Below are 16708 nucleotides of genomic sequence, written 5' to 3'. Positions count from 1 at the left end.
TTTCATGGGTTTGGTTGGTTGCATTAGGACAAGTCCCTAGTCAGAGCAATAGAACAGATCAGAAGTGAGAGATCCTCTTAATAATTTGGGACCCAGGAGATTTGAACTTGTAGACATGCACCTAAATCACTATATAAATTCCCTGCATATATTTTATGGTATTCTTCATCGTATGCTCTGAATTAAACACTGTAGAAATTTTAATTATTCTTTGGTACCAAAGCAGAAACATGGTCACATGTTTGTGGCAATCTGTATTTAAAGCTTTTCTATTCTTAAACTAGTTTTCGTGTCCTGGACCGCATCGTAGTATTACAAGCACAGAAACACAGAGCTCTAAGGGACCTCATCAATCAGAAACATTTACCTGTTCACCTATCTTTAGACTTAATTCAGAAGGGATCTGAAATCTAGAGTTTACTGACTAATCCTATAAAGATAAAAAAAAAAAAAAAAAAAGTGCAACATGCCTGAATCCATGTCAAATTGTTTTAGTTTACTCTTCCTAAGAGAAACTCCTCCTTGAGGTAGTCGGAGAGCACGGTCCTGGATAGCCGTTTCACGCATTGGTAAGGAAATTTAGAGTCGAGCGCGGCAGGTGGAAACACTGTGCGGCTGAGAATGGGCGATGCGGGTGTTTCCGCGATCCCTGGAACTGAAGGGACTGCGCTTTCACTAACAGGATCTTCAGGAAGTCGGAGAAGTGGAAGCAGCGTAGCCTGGAGTCCTTTTCACCGGGTGGGAGCAAGGGTTCCGCGGGTCCTCGGCCCCGCAGCAGAGCGGCCCCGAATTGCCAAGCGCCGCAGGACGCCCGCCACGCCCCACGCCGCCCTGCAGGCGAACGAGGGAGGCGGCGAGGCCCCGCCGGGCCACCGTAGCGCTGCGGCTCGGGCCTCTCCTCCCGCGCCGCCCTCCGCCCCCAGCCTCCCCGCGCCGCGGCAGCTCTGGGCAGGCAGCGCCGCCGCCGCCGCCGCCGCCGCTTCCTCCTCTGCAGCCGTTCGGCCGCTGCGTGACGCGTCGTTTCCTCCCAACATGGCTGCCGGGGCAGGTCGGCGGTGATGGAGGCCAGTCCGCGGCCGCGGCGGGTGCTAATCCCCACGGTAGCTAGGGCAGCCGTGCTCTCTTCGGGCTTCTGAGCTGCCGCCGCCTTGTCCCTCGGCTCCCGGCAGACGGCCGCCCGGACTGGGCTCCCTCGCCGCCCCTGGGCCGGAGGGGCGAGTGAGGGGGGTGGCCGGGAAGCGACCCCAGGCAGGAGAGCGGAGGTCCGACGGGCGCGGCCCTCTAGGGGTGGCCTCTCTAGAGGCGGTGAAGACCTCCGTGCCCCTCGCCTGCACCGCGACTGCTCCCACCTGCCCGCCCCTTCCTGATCCTGCCGCTGCCCTCCACGCCTCCTCTCCTCCACTTCCACCCCCTCTCCTTTCTCTCCTCTTCTTCCCCCTCCTCCTCCTCCTCCTCCTCCTCCTCCTCCTCTTCCCCTCCAGCCGCTGGGAGCCGCGGGTCGGACGAGCCGCCGCCTCCTTCTCTGCGTCCATGTATGAGGGGAAGAAGACGAAGAACATGTTCCTGACCCGGGCCCTGGAAAAGATTTTGGCCGACAAGGAAGTGAAGAAGGCGCATCACTCCCAGCTGCGCAAAGCGTGCGAGGTGGCGTTAGGTGAGCGGGGAGGAGGCCCGGGGCGGGGGTAGGGGCGGCCCGCGCGGCAGCCGCCGCCGGAGGTGGGGTCGTCTGGGGCTGCCCTAAGCCGGCGCCGCTGACCTCAGGGAGCCCTCGCGAAGCTCTTTGCTCCCTGGCTGGAGTTGACACTAACTCGGCTGGATGTGGGGCAGAGGCAGGGTGGAGGAGGAAGGGCAGTAAGCTAGGCTCGGGGAACAGGGCAGGGCTTGGAATCGACTTGAGAGTATGGGAAGATTTTGCTGATGGACCGTGCGGTGCGGACAGGATATCACCCTTTGTGATGAGCAGAAGATGAGCTGTTGTTTATTAGCTTGAAAATCGAGGTGGAGCTGATTTGTCAAGATTGGGCGTGGGAAGGGTTCCGTATCGTAATTTCGATAACTTTGTCGTTTGGTGTGATACTTTGGGAAGATAGGCCGAAGTTGTTCCCTTGTTGACAGTCTTGAGCAGGGGTTTGTAAGAGGTGTAGCCCATTCTGACATCTCTCCGCCTCCGCCACAAGAAAAACAGAGTGATGTTGTGTGTGACTGGACTGACCTGGAAGAACAAGACCAGAGGTTAAGGGGTGGGGGTGGCGATATAAAGGCGAGGAAGTGAAGGACCTTTAAATATGCTGGCTTTATGACAAGAGAGGGAGGTTTTGAAATGGGGAAAATGAAAAAGACAATGACACCCACCAGCCACATGTCTGGACAGTGGCAGCTGCTCTCAAGCTTGCATTCTGATCTGTAGTTGAGACGGAGGAGATCTAGTGTACTGAAGCCCATAGCAGAGTAATTCCAAACAATACCTATAGCGAGGACAGGCAAGATGAGGAATTGTTAAAGGGAGAACACTGATCTATGGCATCCGTCAAAGATGAAATCGTTTAAGGAGAGACCAGGACATTTAACACAAAGATGAATTCCTAACACTTAGGCTTTTATTTTATAGCAGTGGAAATAGACTATATCGAATTGACAAGAAAATGAAACTTGTTAAATGGGCTTTGGAAAAAAAAGTGTTCTTGAAGGGAAAGAAATCCAGGGTAACTTAAAGGTGTACTAAAGTAAAGCGTGAAGACAGCAAAGACCTTTTAATTATTAAAATATACTACTTTCTAACTTGCTACATAATCTGTATTGTTTTAACTTCTTTTCTAGATACTTTAAGGTGGTGATGTGAAAAACATTACCATAGAAATTTTCGTTAAAAATTCTTTAAATCTGTGGTATAGTGGGTTTAAGTTTAGTTTTCTGGCCCTTCGTGGATTAGAAGTTCGTCTTTTATTATTCTCGTAGCTAATGAAAGACTGTTCTAGGTATATGACAAGACATTGTATAATGTAAAAAATTGAATTTACATCTAGGTCCTGAAAGGAGTAATTATTAAATTGGGGTGGGATGAGGGAAGAAATGATTTTTAGAGTTTTTAAAGGAATTACATGTTTATAAATAATGTGCAGGTTAAAGAACTCTAGAGATTCAAACTAAACGTTTAGTTTGAGGCCAGATTTTCCATGTTAAATATATTTTTAATATACTAAATTATAAGTATTAGACTGAAGAAATGGAGTGTGTTTTATATACATATTTTTTCTTCTCCAAAATGCCAATATAAGTGAGTGGGTTGTTTTTTGTTTTTTTTTCAAGTTGATTGATTTATTTTGAGAGAGAGCATGGGAGGGTCAGAGAGAGAGAGGGAGAGAGAGAGAGAATCCCAAGCAGGCCCCTCACTGCCAGTGCAGAGCCTGAAGTGGGGCTCTAACTTATGCATTGTGAAATCATGACCTGAGCCAAAACCAGTAGTCAGACACTTAATCAACTGAGCCACCCAGGCACCCCTAAGTGAGTGTGTTTTAATGGAGAGTTCAGTGGAAGGAGAGTCTGGGATCCTGGGTTAAATCTGTTACATTGCAGTATAGTCGAGTCTTTGGGCCTTAGTTTCCTTCCTTGTAAAATTGGGATATGGAACTTAATGATTGTAAGGTTACATCCCCTCTAATATGCCATGAACGTGAACACACAGTTTTGTTAACTTGTGCATTGAATATTCTTGTCCCTCTTTTTTTTTTTAATTTTTTTTTTAACGTTTATTTATTATTGAGAGACAGACACAGAGCGTGAGCAGGGGAGAGGCAGAGAGAGGGGGAGACACAGAATCCGAAGTAGGCTCCAGGCTCTGAGCTGTCAGCACAGAGCCCGATGCGGGGCTCGAACTCAGAGACTGCTAGATATGACCTGAGCTGAAATCGGTCGCCCAACCAACTGAGCCACCCAGGCGCCCCTTCTTGTCCCTCTTGATTGGCACCTTTAGAGGGCTTATAGCTTGGTCCTTACCGTATCTAGGTATAGGAGCTACTTGGTAGTGAGTGTGCCAGCTATACTAGGAATTGTCTATTGCAGATTTTGCTGGGTTTTTACTTTTTGTCTGCCTCTTCCATATAGTTAGCAGAAGCTTTATTATGAGGAATGTGACTACCCAGGCAGGGGCTAGGCAACACAGTACTTTCTTAAGATGTATAAGGCTTTTTCTCACATTTTCTAGGAGTTACATTTAGTCTCCTACAAAATTTAATTGAACAATCTCAAAGTAGTTAATCCCTGATGAATTTAGTTTCCTTCCAGTCATACATTTACATTATTGCCAAACATAAACAGATAGGGATAACCCATTTCATTGTTACAGAAAGTATAATGTCTTGTAGTAAGATGGTATCTTCAAATATGTATTGTCCCTGGAAACTATTATAAGTCTCCCCTTGGTCTTCATTGTTGAGAATCCAGGCCCACTTTGGTCTCTTAATCTATGTGGCCATCAAGCAGGATGGGAATGTAAACTGGAATGGACTGGTTTGGTCATCTCTGATGTAGATTAGGTTGTGAACAGGTAGGAGTTGGATGATGGAAGTATAGATGCGAGTGTTATAATCCTTCTAAATATACTGTGTATATAACTCTTCTGAATACACCTGCCTGCATCCTTTCTCTTCTCTACCCCCAAAGAGTTACTGAGCACTTACTGAGGAGTTGAAGGGAGATGGGCAATAAACAGGAAAATGTATGGTATGTCAGACTTTTAATCCTTTTGTGTTTTAAAATCATTTTATTGGCATGTGAGGAGATTTCAGAGCACTGGTATTCCAAATTTGGTTACCTTTTAATATAGTGACCAGTTATGAATAGGAATTCTGTAAATAATACTGATGAAATTATATTTCATCACAGTTCTTAAGAAAACTGTATTTTTTCGTTAAACGTTTTAGGACACCTTATCTAGATTAGGGGAGATTTTTATTAAAACAAAATCCATTTGCAAAGATACTATATACAGAAAATTTTTATTTTTTTCACAAGAAGAATAATGAAAACTTTAAAGGGTATGCAGATTATTTAAATTTTTTAAAAAATTATCTTACATTTCAGACTTTATTTTGAAGAATGGCAAAAAAAAACAAAAACCCAGAAAAAAAACCAACAAAAAAAAACCCCTTCACATCTACATTGTTAAAATCACTGTGAAGCCCACAAGCCCAAGAACAGCTCCAGGTTGCCCTCTCTTGGTACCTGCCCCACTACAGCTCTCTGCAGCTAAGACCAAACTCTGCAGAGGGCTTCTAGGCTGCCCTAGCTTAGCTTGATCCATTCCTGCTCTCTAGAATCCTGAATTAAAAATAGTCTGGCCATCTGCTGGCAGATGAGACAACAGCTGAGCTATTTTTAGTTTCAAAGAATTTAGGATTGTTAGAGGATCAGACTTGAAGGTAGCATTGTTTGTCTTTCCGGGAGGGGAGGTTGCCTTTGTGCCATATTCCAATTAGGCCTCTAAGTTTCAGGAGTTTCTTTGATGTTAGGTCTATGACTAATTCAACTTCTGCTTCTAATATCAGATATCTATGAAGATATGCTGCAAATGTTAGGATGAACTAGTTCAAGGTTGGAAGTTGGCACTGATACAGAATAGGAGTGAAAAGGGTGACCAGAAGAAGGTTTTAGAGGCAAGGGGAGGCATTCAGGGACAGTCATAAGGGTGGGATCCCTTGAGATATGGGAGAATGATGGAGAAAAAAGAGGACTTGTGAGGGAAGTGATTTTTGCATCAGGGTGTGAATTTGTGTTGTTTAGCATATTCTAAAGTGATCCTACTGATTTAGTTTTTTTATTTAAGAATCTGTTACCTACCATTATAGTTACCCCCAGAAATGTAAGTAAAATATTTAGGCAAAAAATTTTGCTTCTTTCTGTACCTCCAGTCCCAGCCTTATTTTGGTTAGTGGTGTTATTAAAAAGGGATATATGGGGGGAGGGGAGATTACTTGAGTGCCATCGACCCCAATTTTATGCTTTTGGTAATTTCAATTTTTTCACCATTTATGAAAAAGTATAGTGACTTACCCCAAATAACATCCTGCAGTGAACATTTTAATTATAATTTAAATCCATTAGCAAGTCTCCTTTTAAACCTTTCTTGTCATCTAGAGTAAAAAGTGTCTTTGGTAAGTCAGGCTACCAAGATTTTTGAGATAGCTGGGGAAAAAAGTAATGAATGAAATGATTGATGCAAGATTCTGTTAAGTTTGAGTTGAAAAAAGTAAGTTTGGGTTTCAGTGCGTATACTCTTTCCATTGTGGAGATTTACAATCTACATTAACATAGTTAAGATTCTGAAAAGTCCTCTAGGAACAATATCTGCTCTATTTTGCTTATTGAAGTTTTTCCTAAGTTTATTTGACCCTTTTCAGTGTCTTTTTAACACCTCTGTGAAACATTGTTCCTTGGAATTTACTTTGGAACACTATTCAAGGGAAAGAAAGGCCTTAATGACTGATAAGGTAGAGATACAATAGGGTAGATACAATAGCCCTAAGTATTGATGAGTCTGTTCTCCAGAAGAGTCTTTGTGTTTTTGGAAAGCAGTTCTACTGATAGTTTAGGAAGAGGAAAGGAGCAGTTGGGCAGAGTGTTTGTTATCAGATCAAAGGACTGTGAAATGGGAACTAGCCCTGTTTCCCATCCCATCTAATGGCAAGCAACTGGTTGCCATTCCTGATAATATTTAACTTGTAGAGAAACTTCTGTTGGTAATTGTTTTTTTCAAAGCAGAATAAAAATGTATTGTGAATACATTTGAAATATTGTATTCACATATTGTGAAATAATTTGGGGAAATATTTGTCGTAATATTCCTCACAAAATGGAGGTGGGGATATTGGAAAAGGGAAATACATGAAAAAGTTATTGCTGCCATTCAAAGTTAGGTATGTTCTTCATTTGGTTATTAGTTGTGCTAGCATGTGCCAAATATTCCACTGCTTTCATGGAACTTACTTTCTAGTGCATTGAGGTTAACAGTAAAGAACAAACTAATGTAGATCATCAAATTGTTATTTTCTGAAACAGTAGTTCAGAAGGGTAAAGGGAGACATGACCCAGGAGTGCAGTTTTAGATAGTGTTGTCAGGAATGGCCTTTCTATGAGGTGACATTTCAGCAGAGAAGTGACAGAGATTCAGCCTTTCAAATAACTGCATGAAATAGAAATAGAGGTAGCAGTAAGACAGGTGTATGCTTGGGATGTTCCAGGATGAAAGGAAGTTTGGCTGGGGGAGGGGGAGAAGGGGATTGGATTGGATTTTATTCTATTTGTGATGGAAGCCACTGGAGAATTTCATTAGGAGAGTGATATAGCAGATTTACATTTTAAAGGCTCACTTTGGCCCGACATGGTAGTGATTTTTGACTAGGCTGGTGAGGCAAGTGAGAATTGGCTGCATTTGGAATATATTTTAAAGGAGTCCACAGGACTTGCTGATGGGTTGGTTGTATCACAACAGTCTTGAAGCCAGAACTGTAGGGTTGTTGGAGAGGGCATTCACCGTGATGGGGAACACCAGGAGAGAAATAGCCTTTGGGAAATAAGTTGTTACAGTAAAACGTTTTCATCTAACTCTTTGTATGTATTTTATAATTTTTTAATGATAGAATGTCCTGATGATATAATAGGAAACTTTCTACTGAGAAAGGGCAAATTAAAATGATAGGATATTTTCAACTGAGAATGCACAAAACAATTTCAGATTTAAGTTTTTTCGGTGAGGTTTGTCCTAAAGAACGAACTTTCACGTATTTAAAAACAACTGGTCAGGGCGCCTGGGTGGCTCAGTCAGTTGAGCGACCGACTTCGGCTCAGGTCATGATCTCATGGTTTGTGAGTTTGAGCCCCTCATCGGGCTCTCTGCTGACAGCTCAGAGCCTGGAGCCTGCTTCCGATTCTGTGTCTCCCCCTCCCTTTGCCCCTCCCCCACTCATGCTCTGTCTCTATCAGAAATAAACGTTTAAAAAAACAAACAAACAAAAAAAACCACCAAAACTTGTCTAGTCCCTTTTTGGGGTAAGATCTTTGTAGATGTAATTAGTTCAAGATCTCCAGGTAAAATCATTTTGGATTTAGGGTGGCTCCTAAATCCAGTGACTGATGTCCTTATAAGTAGAGGAAGGGACAGGGAGACACCTGAAGGAAGAAGGTCATGTGAAAATGGAGGTAGAAATTGGAGCTGCGCTGCCATAAATAAGCCAAGGGATACCTGTGTCACCAGAAGCTAGGAAGAGGCAAGGAGTCTTCCCTGGAGCCTTCAGAGGTAGTATGTCTCAGACATCTGGGCTCCAGAACTATGAGCAAATTTCTGTTGTTTTTAAACAACCGAGTTTGTGGTAATTTGTTAACGTTAGCCATGGGAAACTAGTATAAGTTGCTTTTATCCTAACTTTTCAGACCCAGTTTGATTTGAGCTTCCATTTATACAGTGAAATGCAGTCTTTGGCTGATTTGTTTCAGAAGTTACAGAAATTTCTTAAGTTACCTAAATTTTATAATTACTAGAAAGTAATTATTCTGAAGCTTTAGAGTGTGTGAGTCTCTTGAAAAAGTTCTTTAAAAAAGGGTCCTGGGCCCAAGTATTTAAAGGGTTTGTGTTCTTTTAGTATTTTTGTTTTGCTTAGATTTAGACTTGGTGTGACCACATTGGTCTATGTAACCTATGTTATCTTCTCATCCAGGAAAGATTGTGAAAAACAATCTTTAAAGTATTTCATATCACAAAATTACCTTGGGCAGTACGTTTAGAAAAATCCACGTGGGGCAGTTAATATTTTTCTCTCAATTTTGAATCACTTAATCAGCTGTTTAATAATTCTTTACTTCTCTAGAACCTTGCTAAGAAATGACATAGTCAATAAAAAAATAAGCAAAATAGATATGACAGCCAATTACTTTATTCAGAGGAGAGTCCCCTTGTCTTTACTCAGTCACTTTTTTTTTTAATGTTTATTTTTGAGGGAGAGAGAGAGAGAGAGAGAGAGAGTGAGCGAGCGAGCATGAGAGGCGGAGGGGCAGAGAGAGAAGGAGACACAGAATGCGAAGCAGGCTCCAGGCTCTGAGCTGTCAGCACAGAGCCGACGTGGGGCTCGAACTCACAGAGTGCAATATCATGACTTGAGCCGAAGTCAGAGGCTTAACTGACTGAGCCACCCAGGCAGGCGCCCCTCAGTCACTTAAATTGTACATAAGTCCAATAAATTTGGCAGTTTACTCTTTTTGTTTTAAATAAACAAAACCTTATTTTCAAAAGTAAAACTGGGGGAAAAATCACCCATGACACTATTAGGTAAAGATAACCATTGCTAACTTTATAAAAAACAACTTTGTTGAGGTATAATTTACATACAACAAAATCTACCTTTTTTTTTTAAGTTAATTTATTTAATATCTATACCCAATGTGGGGCCTGAACTCAGGACCCTGAGAGCAAGAGTTGAATGCTCTTCCTACTAAGCTAGTAGCCACTTACCCCCAAATTTGCCCATTTTAAATGTAATGATTTTTACTTAAGTTCATTGAGTTGTACAGGCATAACCATAATCCAGTTTGAGGACATTTCTGTTACCCCAGTAAGATCCCTAGTGCCTATTTACAGTTAATCCTTGGTGCCACCCCCAGGTCTAGGTATCTACTCATCTACTTTCTGTGTCCAGATTTGCCTTTTCTGTGTATTTCTTATAAGTATAATCATACATATATGGTCTTTTGTGTTTGGTTTCTTTCAGTCAGCATAATGTTTTTGAGGTTCATTCATGTTGTAGCAAGTATCAGTATTTCATTTCTTTTTATTACTGAAGAGTATTCCAGAGTGTGGATGTACCACATTTGGTTATTCACCAGTTGATGGACATTTGGGTTGAATGAATAATGCTAATGGAATATTTATGTGTAAGTCTTTATGTGGACGTAAATTTTTATTTTGTATAGTTACTACCAAGGTGGAATTGCTGGGTCATATGATAAATCCGTGTTTAAATTTTTAAGAAACTAAGTTGTTTTCCAAAGTGGCTGCACCCTTTTACATCCCCATCAGCAATGTAGGAGGGTTTCTTATATCCTTGCCAGCCAAAATTATTACTTTTTTATTTTAGCCATCTTAGTTGATAACGAAGTGTTATTTCTTTGAGACACTATTAACTTTTTGAGGTGTTCTTTCCAGATTTTATTCTAAATTTTTTTTAATGTTTATTTTTGAGAGAGAGAGAGAATGACAAAAAGCAAGTGGGGGAAGGGCAGAGAGAGAGGGAGACACAGATTCTGAAGCAGGTTCTAGGCTCTGAGCTGTCAGCACAGAGCCCTGTGTTGGGCTTCAACTCACGGACCGCGAGATCCGGACCTGAGCTAAAAGTTGAATGCTTAACTGACTGAGCCACCCAGGTGCCCCTCCAGACTTTATTGTGAACACACACAAGAGGCGCGCGCGCGCACACACACACACACACACACACACACACACACACACACACACAGATGTATTCAAAAATTGAGCTACTTAATTTCTAAGGCAGCAGTAATTGTTTACTGTATGCCAAGTTGTGTGCCTATGGCTTTATTGGCTTTATCTCAATTTGTCCTCCAAACAACCATATGTGCTTAGGTGCTGTTATTATCTGCATTTTACAGATGAAGAAACTGAGGTTTTATAGAGCTTGTGTTTGGTAGAATTTATAGATGAGTGCTTCTTTTTGGCCTATTGTGGCCTACCTAACCTGCACCCTTACCCACAAAACTTTGTTTACAGTTAACAAATTACAAAAAGGGAAAGAATAGCCTCCTTGGAAACAGTCACCTTTAAGAAAAGAGAAAGGGCAAAATACATAACAAACAACTAACAGCAGTACAGAAAAATATTGTTCTCAACATTTCAGTGAATCTCAAAAGTATTTTTCTACTATGTGTTAATAATGGCATCCCTGAGTCCAACTGTCCATCATACAAGAGACCATTTTATCCTGTGTTCTGCTTAAGAAGTCAGCCAGAATCATGTGTATTTCTGTGTATCTAAGATTTTAAACAACATTGTAAAGTAAGATTTTAATAATTTAAGCCATTTGGAAAATTTAACTGTCCTGTGACACTCCCAAGGATTCTGGTGATATTTTATTATACGTGAGCTCCTCATCTTTTAAAAATATTCTTACTTTTTATCTTAGTATTTTATAGCATCTTCAAATCATTTTTTTTTTATTGTTTTTAACGTTTATTCATTTTAGAGAGAGAGACAGAGCGTGAGTGGGGGAGGAGCAGAGAGAGAGGGAGACACAGAATCTGAAGCAGGCTCCAGGCTCTGAGCTGTCAGCCCAGAGCCTGATGCAGCCCTTGAACTCACAGACCGCGAGGTCATGACCTGAGCTGAAGTCAGATGCTCAGCCGCCTGAGCCACCCAGGCACCCCTCAAATCATTTTAAGAACTCAAGTAAAAACAAAATCTTATTAAAATGTCATCTTATAGGAAATAAGCCTTTGTCACCTAAAAATAACTGGTTGTATATCTCAGTGGCTTTCATAAGAATATAATTATAATTATTGTGTAATTGTCATAATTTTCAGTTGTAGAGTCTCTCTTCATTATTTCATAGGCTTTTTTTTTCTTTAAAGTGTATTTATTTTCAGAGAGACAGAGTGAGCAGGGGAGGGCCAAAGAGAGAAAATTCCAAGCAGGCTCTACACTGTGAGTGCAGAGCCTGATGTGGGGCTTGAACTCAGGAACTGTGAGATCACGACCTGAGCCAAAACCAAGAGCCAGATGCTTAAGTGACTGAGCCACCCACGTGTCTCCATATGCATTTTCTGAATATGTATTTTGTCTTCCTACGAAGTATTTTAATAATGCATCCTGTTTTAAAGTGTTTTTTGAGTTTGGGGACATTTACATTTAAATTTTGCTTCACAGACTTTTATACATATTTTTTATTTATCCCAGCAAAATTCATTGAGTATTGTATGTGCAGAATTATCTACAATAAACTCTGAGACTGAGCTTGCTGAATTAGAGTATGGTCATTTATGGCTCTTATACTCTGTTGTGGGTGCAAGTATATAGCTGACTGTTGAGGAAAACAAGACAAGAGTATTCATTCTCTTTAGATTTATTGGTTTTGACCTATTTTTATGTAACTATTCCTTTTCATCTTTCCTTTGCAATTTTTTTCTGTTCTAAAAATAGAAAACAAAGACCTCCCCTTTACCATCCAGATATGTATACTTTTGTTTTCTATAGATTTTGACTTTTATGGTACTTATTTTCTTGAATTTATTAGGCTATAATCTGAAGTATTTATGTAATAAGTTTATTTTCTCCCTTTGAATTGATAGTCAGGTGGTAAAAAAACAATTAAGTTAAAAAGCATTTTATTACTTCTGATACCATTGATGATTCTCAATTTTTTGTAGCATAGTGCCTAACATAGTATCTGATAGGATCGATTAGTCCTCATTGCCTCGTATTTATTTTTTTATAATGGTGTTTGAGTTTTTTCCCAAATTTTAAGATTTTATTTTTTGCTCTTTAATGCTTACTCTCAGCATCTTAATAACATAATGCATAGTCAGCATTTCTATCTTTTATTTTTATGTATAAGATAAAAAATGCTATAGTTGGAAAGAAATTGGTTATTTTGTTTAGTTTTTTGGATTCTCTTTATTCCTTAAGTTTTAATTCTTACATGGTAATTGAGAATGTGTTTAGTGCATTTACAAGCCAAAGCTAATGCATAATTTCTGTATGCTTATATCTTTAAAAATTAAAATGGAACATGCGTCTTCTATTAATGAATATAAATAAAATGTATCTTTGATACCAGTTAATAATTAAATTAACAATCAATACTTAATAATTGAGCTTTTAAAATACCAGTGTCCAAAATAGGTATTTTATTATGATTAGAGGACAGAAGTTTAATAGTGAATACTATCTCCAGTTATTTTGCTACAGGATACATGGACAGAAAAACTTACCAGAATGTATTTTGTTTTTACAAATGCAATGATCAGTCTGAGTGTTTGTTATATGAAATGAAAGTTATTTTATTCTCTCTGTTTCACCCCAGCCCCCATTTCTATGACTATTAGAGAAGACTCGTGAATGGAAAATTAGGAGGAAAGGTACTTTTTTTTTGGCTAATATGTAGCACACACTTTCCTTAAAAAGTCAACAAATATGTCAACGTATGGTGTCTTAAATGTTATATGTGATTATATATTCATTGGGTTATATTCCTTTTGAAATAGTCAAAACAAATATTTTTCAGTTTGTAATATTCCCTTACATTTCAAAAAACACACTTGATTAAGTGATTAACATGCCAAAATCTGATTTCCTTATAAAAAGGTTAGGCATTCAAATTATCATAATTATAATTCTCTTTGGTTGGTTTTTCTTGGTTTGAATGAAAATGTCTTTAGGAAAGAACAGTTTTTTTCAGTTTTACTACTAAATTAAAATTATACTTATGGATATTGAGCAGTTTTAAATTTTATATTAAACTGAATATCCCTTGATTTTTTTTTTTTTTTTAATGCTTTCCTAAATGGTTTCTATCAATTTGGTCTCATTGAATACCACTTGTAAAAAATACAAACAAATAAGTGGCAATAAGGACTAATCAGATACCGTGTTAGGCACTATGCTAATCTAAATTGAGAATGCCTGATGGAATAAGGTGTGATAAAATGCTTTCTAAAATGTTCATTGAAGTTTTCTGTCTTTAACATTATTAAGTTATATCAACTTTGACTAATAGCAAATAAGGAGCTTTGATTGTCACTCATGCATGCCTAATGCTATTCTGTATAATTACAATCTCTCATTAGTTTGCTTGACTAAAATTTCTTAATGTAAAGCTTTTGTTGATTAAATAAATTAATGTCTCCAAACATTTTGTCTAGGATAGTCACCATTAATAATTTGGCTTTCCAGGAAGTATGTAAAAAAATAAAAATACCTTTGTGTTTGGAAATTAAATGTCAAGAATGTTTGCTTTTCTTCAGTTTTCCATGTTTATTTTTTGAACTTTTATCCTGAACTTTGCACTTAAAAAAATTACCACAATATTTAGTTCCTTTTTTTTTTTTTTTTTTGGAACCACTCCTTTTATGTTCATTTGCTCCCTGATCGTCCTTATCTCTCTCCCTTCTTTTCAAACCTGAGAATCTTATCAGCACTGATATATGAATCCATTCTTGATTCACCAAGACATATTCGAAAGCAGTTGAGACAATTAAAAAATCATCAGAAAGTAACTAGACACCTGGTTAATATCCCTTGATGTGACCTCCCAAATGACCACTAAATTGTAGAAATGGAGGAAAGTTCACTACATTATGGAAAACCAGATTAATGGCAATCTGTTACTAGATCTGGGAGGAATGAGAAGAAGCTAAAAGGATGAGAGATATCCTAGGTATCTAAAACTGTCTGACATAGGGATAATTCTTTTTTTTCCTTAATGAAAAAAGTTAATTTGAAATTGCACACAAAGTAATAATCAGCGACATATGGAAATGTCTGCACTAGAAAACACCTGTGCATGCAAACTGCCATATTCCAGGAAGAAAAAAATTCTTTACATTGAGATTCTTACAAGTCTAAATCTATAGATATGATTTAAAATTCAGAATAGGGGCACCTGGGTGGCTCAGTTGGTTAAGTGGTTAAGTGTCTGACTCTTGATTTCAGCCCAGGTCATGATCTCCTCAGTTTGCGTGTTCAAGCCCTGTATAAGAGCCTGCTGGGGATCCTCTCTCCTCTCTCTGCTGCTCGCTTGCATGCGCTGTTGTGCACTTGCTCTCTCTCTCTCTCTCTCTCTCAAAAGTAAACATTTAAAAAAAAATAAAATTCAGGATAAAAAGAATCCCATGAATATTGAGGCAGAGAAAATAAGCTTCCAAAGAAGGAATTGTTACGATTTAGTTTACGATTGCAAGGAAGGGTTTTACCCTATGTAAACTTAAGTAACAGGAATTTGCTGAAAATGATAGAACAGTAATAACAACTCTGCTAATAAACTCAAATATACTATTTGTATTTTTTTTTAAATCTATGTCTTATTCTGCTGCTCTTTCTGTTTTGTTCCTTTCCTTCCTCTCCTTTCCCTGTCTCCTTCATCTGTCCACTCCTTTCTCTCATTCCCTTTACTTCAAATAATATATTTATCATTTGCTTTATTTCAAATAACATCAAAACAATTGTTAGAAAATAATCAGACATGTTGTGAAGATAGCTGTACAAATTTATTCATCATTGTACTCTTTATAATTACTAAAAGTTGAAAGTAAGTTGTCAACAGTATGGAATTGGTTAAATAAAAATGGTATGTCCATGCATTGGAATACTACAAAGCATAGTGACATGCTGGAAATGCATTCATTGATAAGAAAAGATGGAGTGGAAATATATAAAAGATCTATAATGTGTTATATAATAGTATTTACCTTTGAGCAAATATGTATTCCTAAGTACATAGAAAAAGTGTTGCAAATACAAGGAAATCTTGACAAATACATTGAGAGGTATGTTTCATTGTCTTGTTTTGCAGAACTACAATGTAATGTCTATAAGGTTGTTAGACAAATATGTCATTAAAGATTCCATATGCTTCTTTTTTTTTAAATATTTATTTCTGAGACAGAGACAGAGCATGAGTGGGGGAGGGACAGAGAGAGAGGGAGACACAGAATCAGAAGCAGGCTCCAGGCTCTAAGCTGTCTGCACAGAGCCCGACGTAGGGCTCGAATTCACAAACCATGAGATCATGACCTGAGCCAAAGTCATTACCTCAACTGACTGGGCCACCCAGGCGCCCCAAGACTCCATATGCTTCTAAGGAACTTTTATATGAGACAGAAATACTTGTTTTCCTCCCCAAGCCTGTGGAGTTTAAATGTAGAGTTAGGAGGAAAAAGAAAAAAAAAAAAAAAAGCCACAAAGGTAAGCAGTGGCCTTCATATTGAAGTAGAAAATAAAACCAAGAAAAGAAGGTGGAAGTCCTCAAAGCTAGCCGATTGAATGATAGTCACATTTATTTACTACCAAGTGTTCCTTGTAGCAAACACAGAGACAATTTAAATGTGTTTTTGGTATTGCTTAGAGGACACCTAATTATCAATTAAAAATTGTACTCTGGGCTTCATCACTCATTAGCTTGTGATAATAGGAAAGAACTTTTTCAGGTAATACCATCATGCTCTCAAATGAAGGGAGAATAACTGATTTCAGTCAGACTTTTGACTAGGAAATACTTATAATTTATACCTGTAGTTATCTAAATATCATGTAAGAATTAAAAAGTCTGTCTGAGAAAACACCATTGGTTGCTATATGTCTTCCAAAGTACAAAGGAAGCCTTAGTTTTCACCTCAAATAAATCCTAAGCCAGGAAAATTATACAGGTTTTAAAAGCTCTTCTTTCCATGAATGTATCTATTGTGGCTTTCTCAACACATTTAGAAAAGGTATGAAAAATTGAAGAATAGAGGTTTCTTGAGGTCTGCCGAAAGTCCATTAGTGTTAACTGGTTTAGACTTAGTCTTGCAGATTCTTGGGTCTACGTCTTTTCTGGAGTTAGATATCAAGTTCTTTTCAATTACAGTTGACCTTTGGACAGGGTGGGAATTGGGGGCATTGACCCCTGAACAGTCAAAAATCCTCATGTAACTTCTGACTTTACTAATACTTGAC

At 38.9% G+C, this 16708-nt stretch overlaps 2 protein-coding genes across 2 annotated transcripts in view; one reads left to right on the top strand and one right to left on the bottom strand.

Moving 5' to 3' along the window:
- Nucleotides 1-559: 559 nt before the first annotated feature.
- LOC122210580 (uncharacterized protein DOCK8-AS1-like) lies at nucleotides 560-1532 on the bottom strand. Its single transcript, XM_042923350.1, has 2 exons — nucleotides 1483-1532; nucleotides 560-1349 (listed from the first exon to the last, which is right to left on the bottom strand). Exons 1-2 carry the CDS (start codon nucleotides 1530-1532, stop codon nucleotides 560-562), a joined length of 840 nt encoding a protein of 279 aa, XP_042779284.1.
- ARFGEF1 (ADP ribosylation factor guanine nucleotide exchange factor 1) overlaps nucleotides 1087-16708 on the top strand; it is a 148659-nt gene continuing 133037 nt past the window's right edge. Inside the window, exon 1 of the mRNA XM_042923790.1 lies at nucleotides 1087-1654. Coding sequence (XP_042779724.1) covers nucleotides 1531-1654 — 124 coding nt within the window. The 5' untranslated portion in view covers nucleotides 1087-1530. The remainder of the gene's footprint in view (nucleotides 1655-16708) is intronic.

Source organism: Panthera leo, chromosome F2, assembly GCF_018350215.1.
Source record: "Panthera leo isolate Ple1 chromosome F2, P.leo_Ple1_pat1.1, whole genome shotgun sequence".
Taxonomy (NCBI): domain Eukaryota; kingdom Metazoa; phylum Chordata; class Mammalia; order Carnivora; family Felidae; genus Panthera; species Panthera leo.
This window is presented reverse-complemented; position numbering and strand designations above follow the sequence as displayed.

What these genes read in the sequence shown, in the direction of transcription:
- LOC122210580 (XM_042923350.1), bottom strand. Translation starts at nt 1,532, where the DNA reads ATGGACGCAGAGAAGGAGGCGGCGGCTCGTCCGACCCGCGGCTCCCAG. An exon ending in CCGACCCGCGGCTCCCAGCG is followed by an intron (nt 1,350 to 1,482) that starts GCTGGAGGGGAA and finishes AGGGGCGGGCAG; the next exon opens with GTGGGAGCAGTCGCGGTGCA.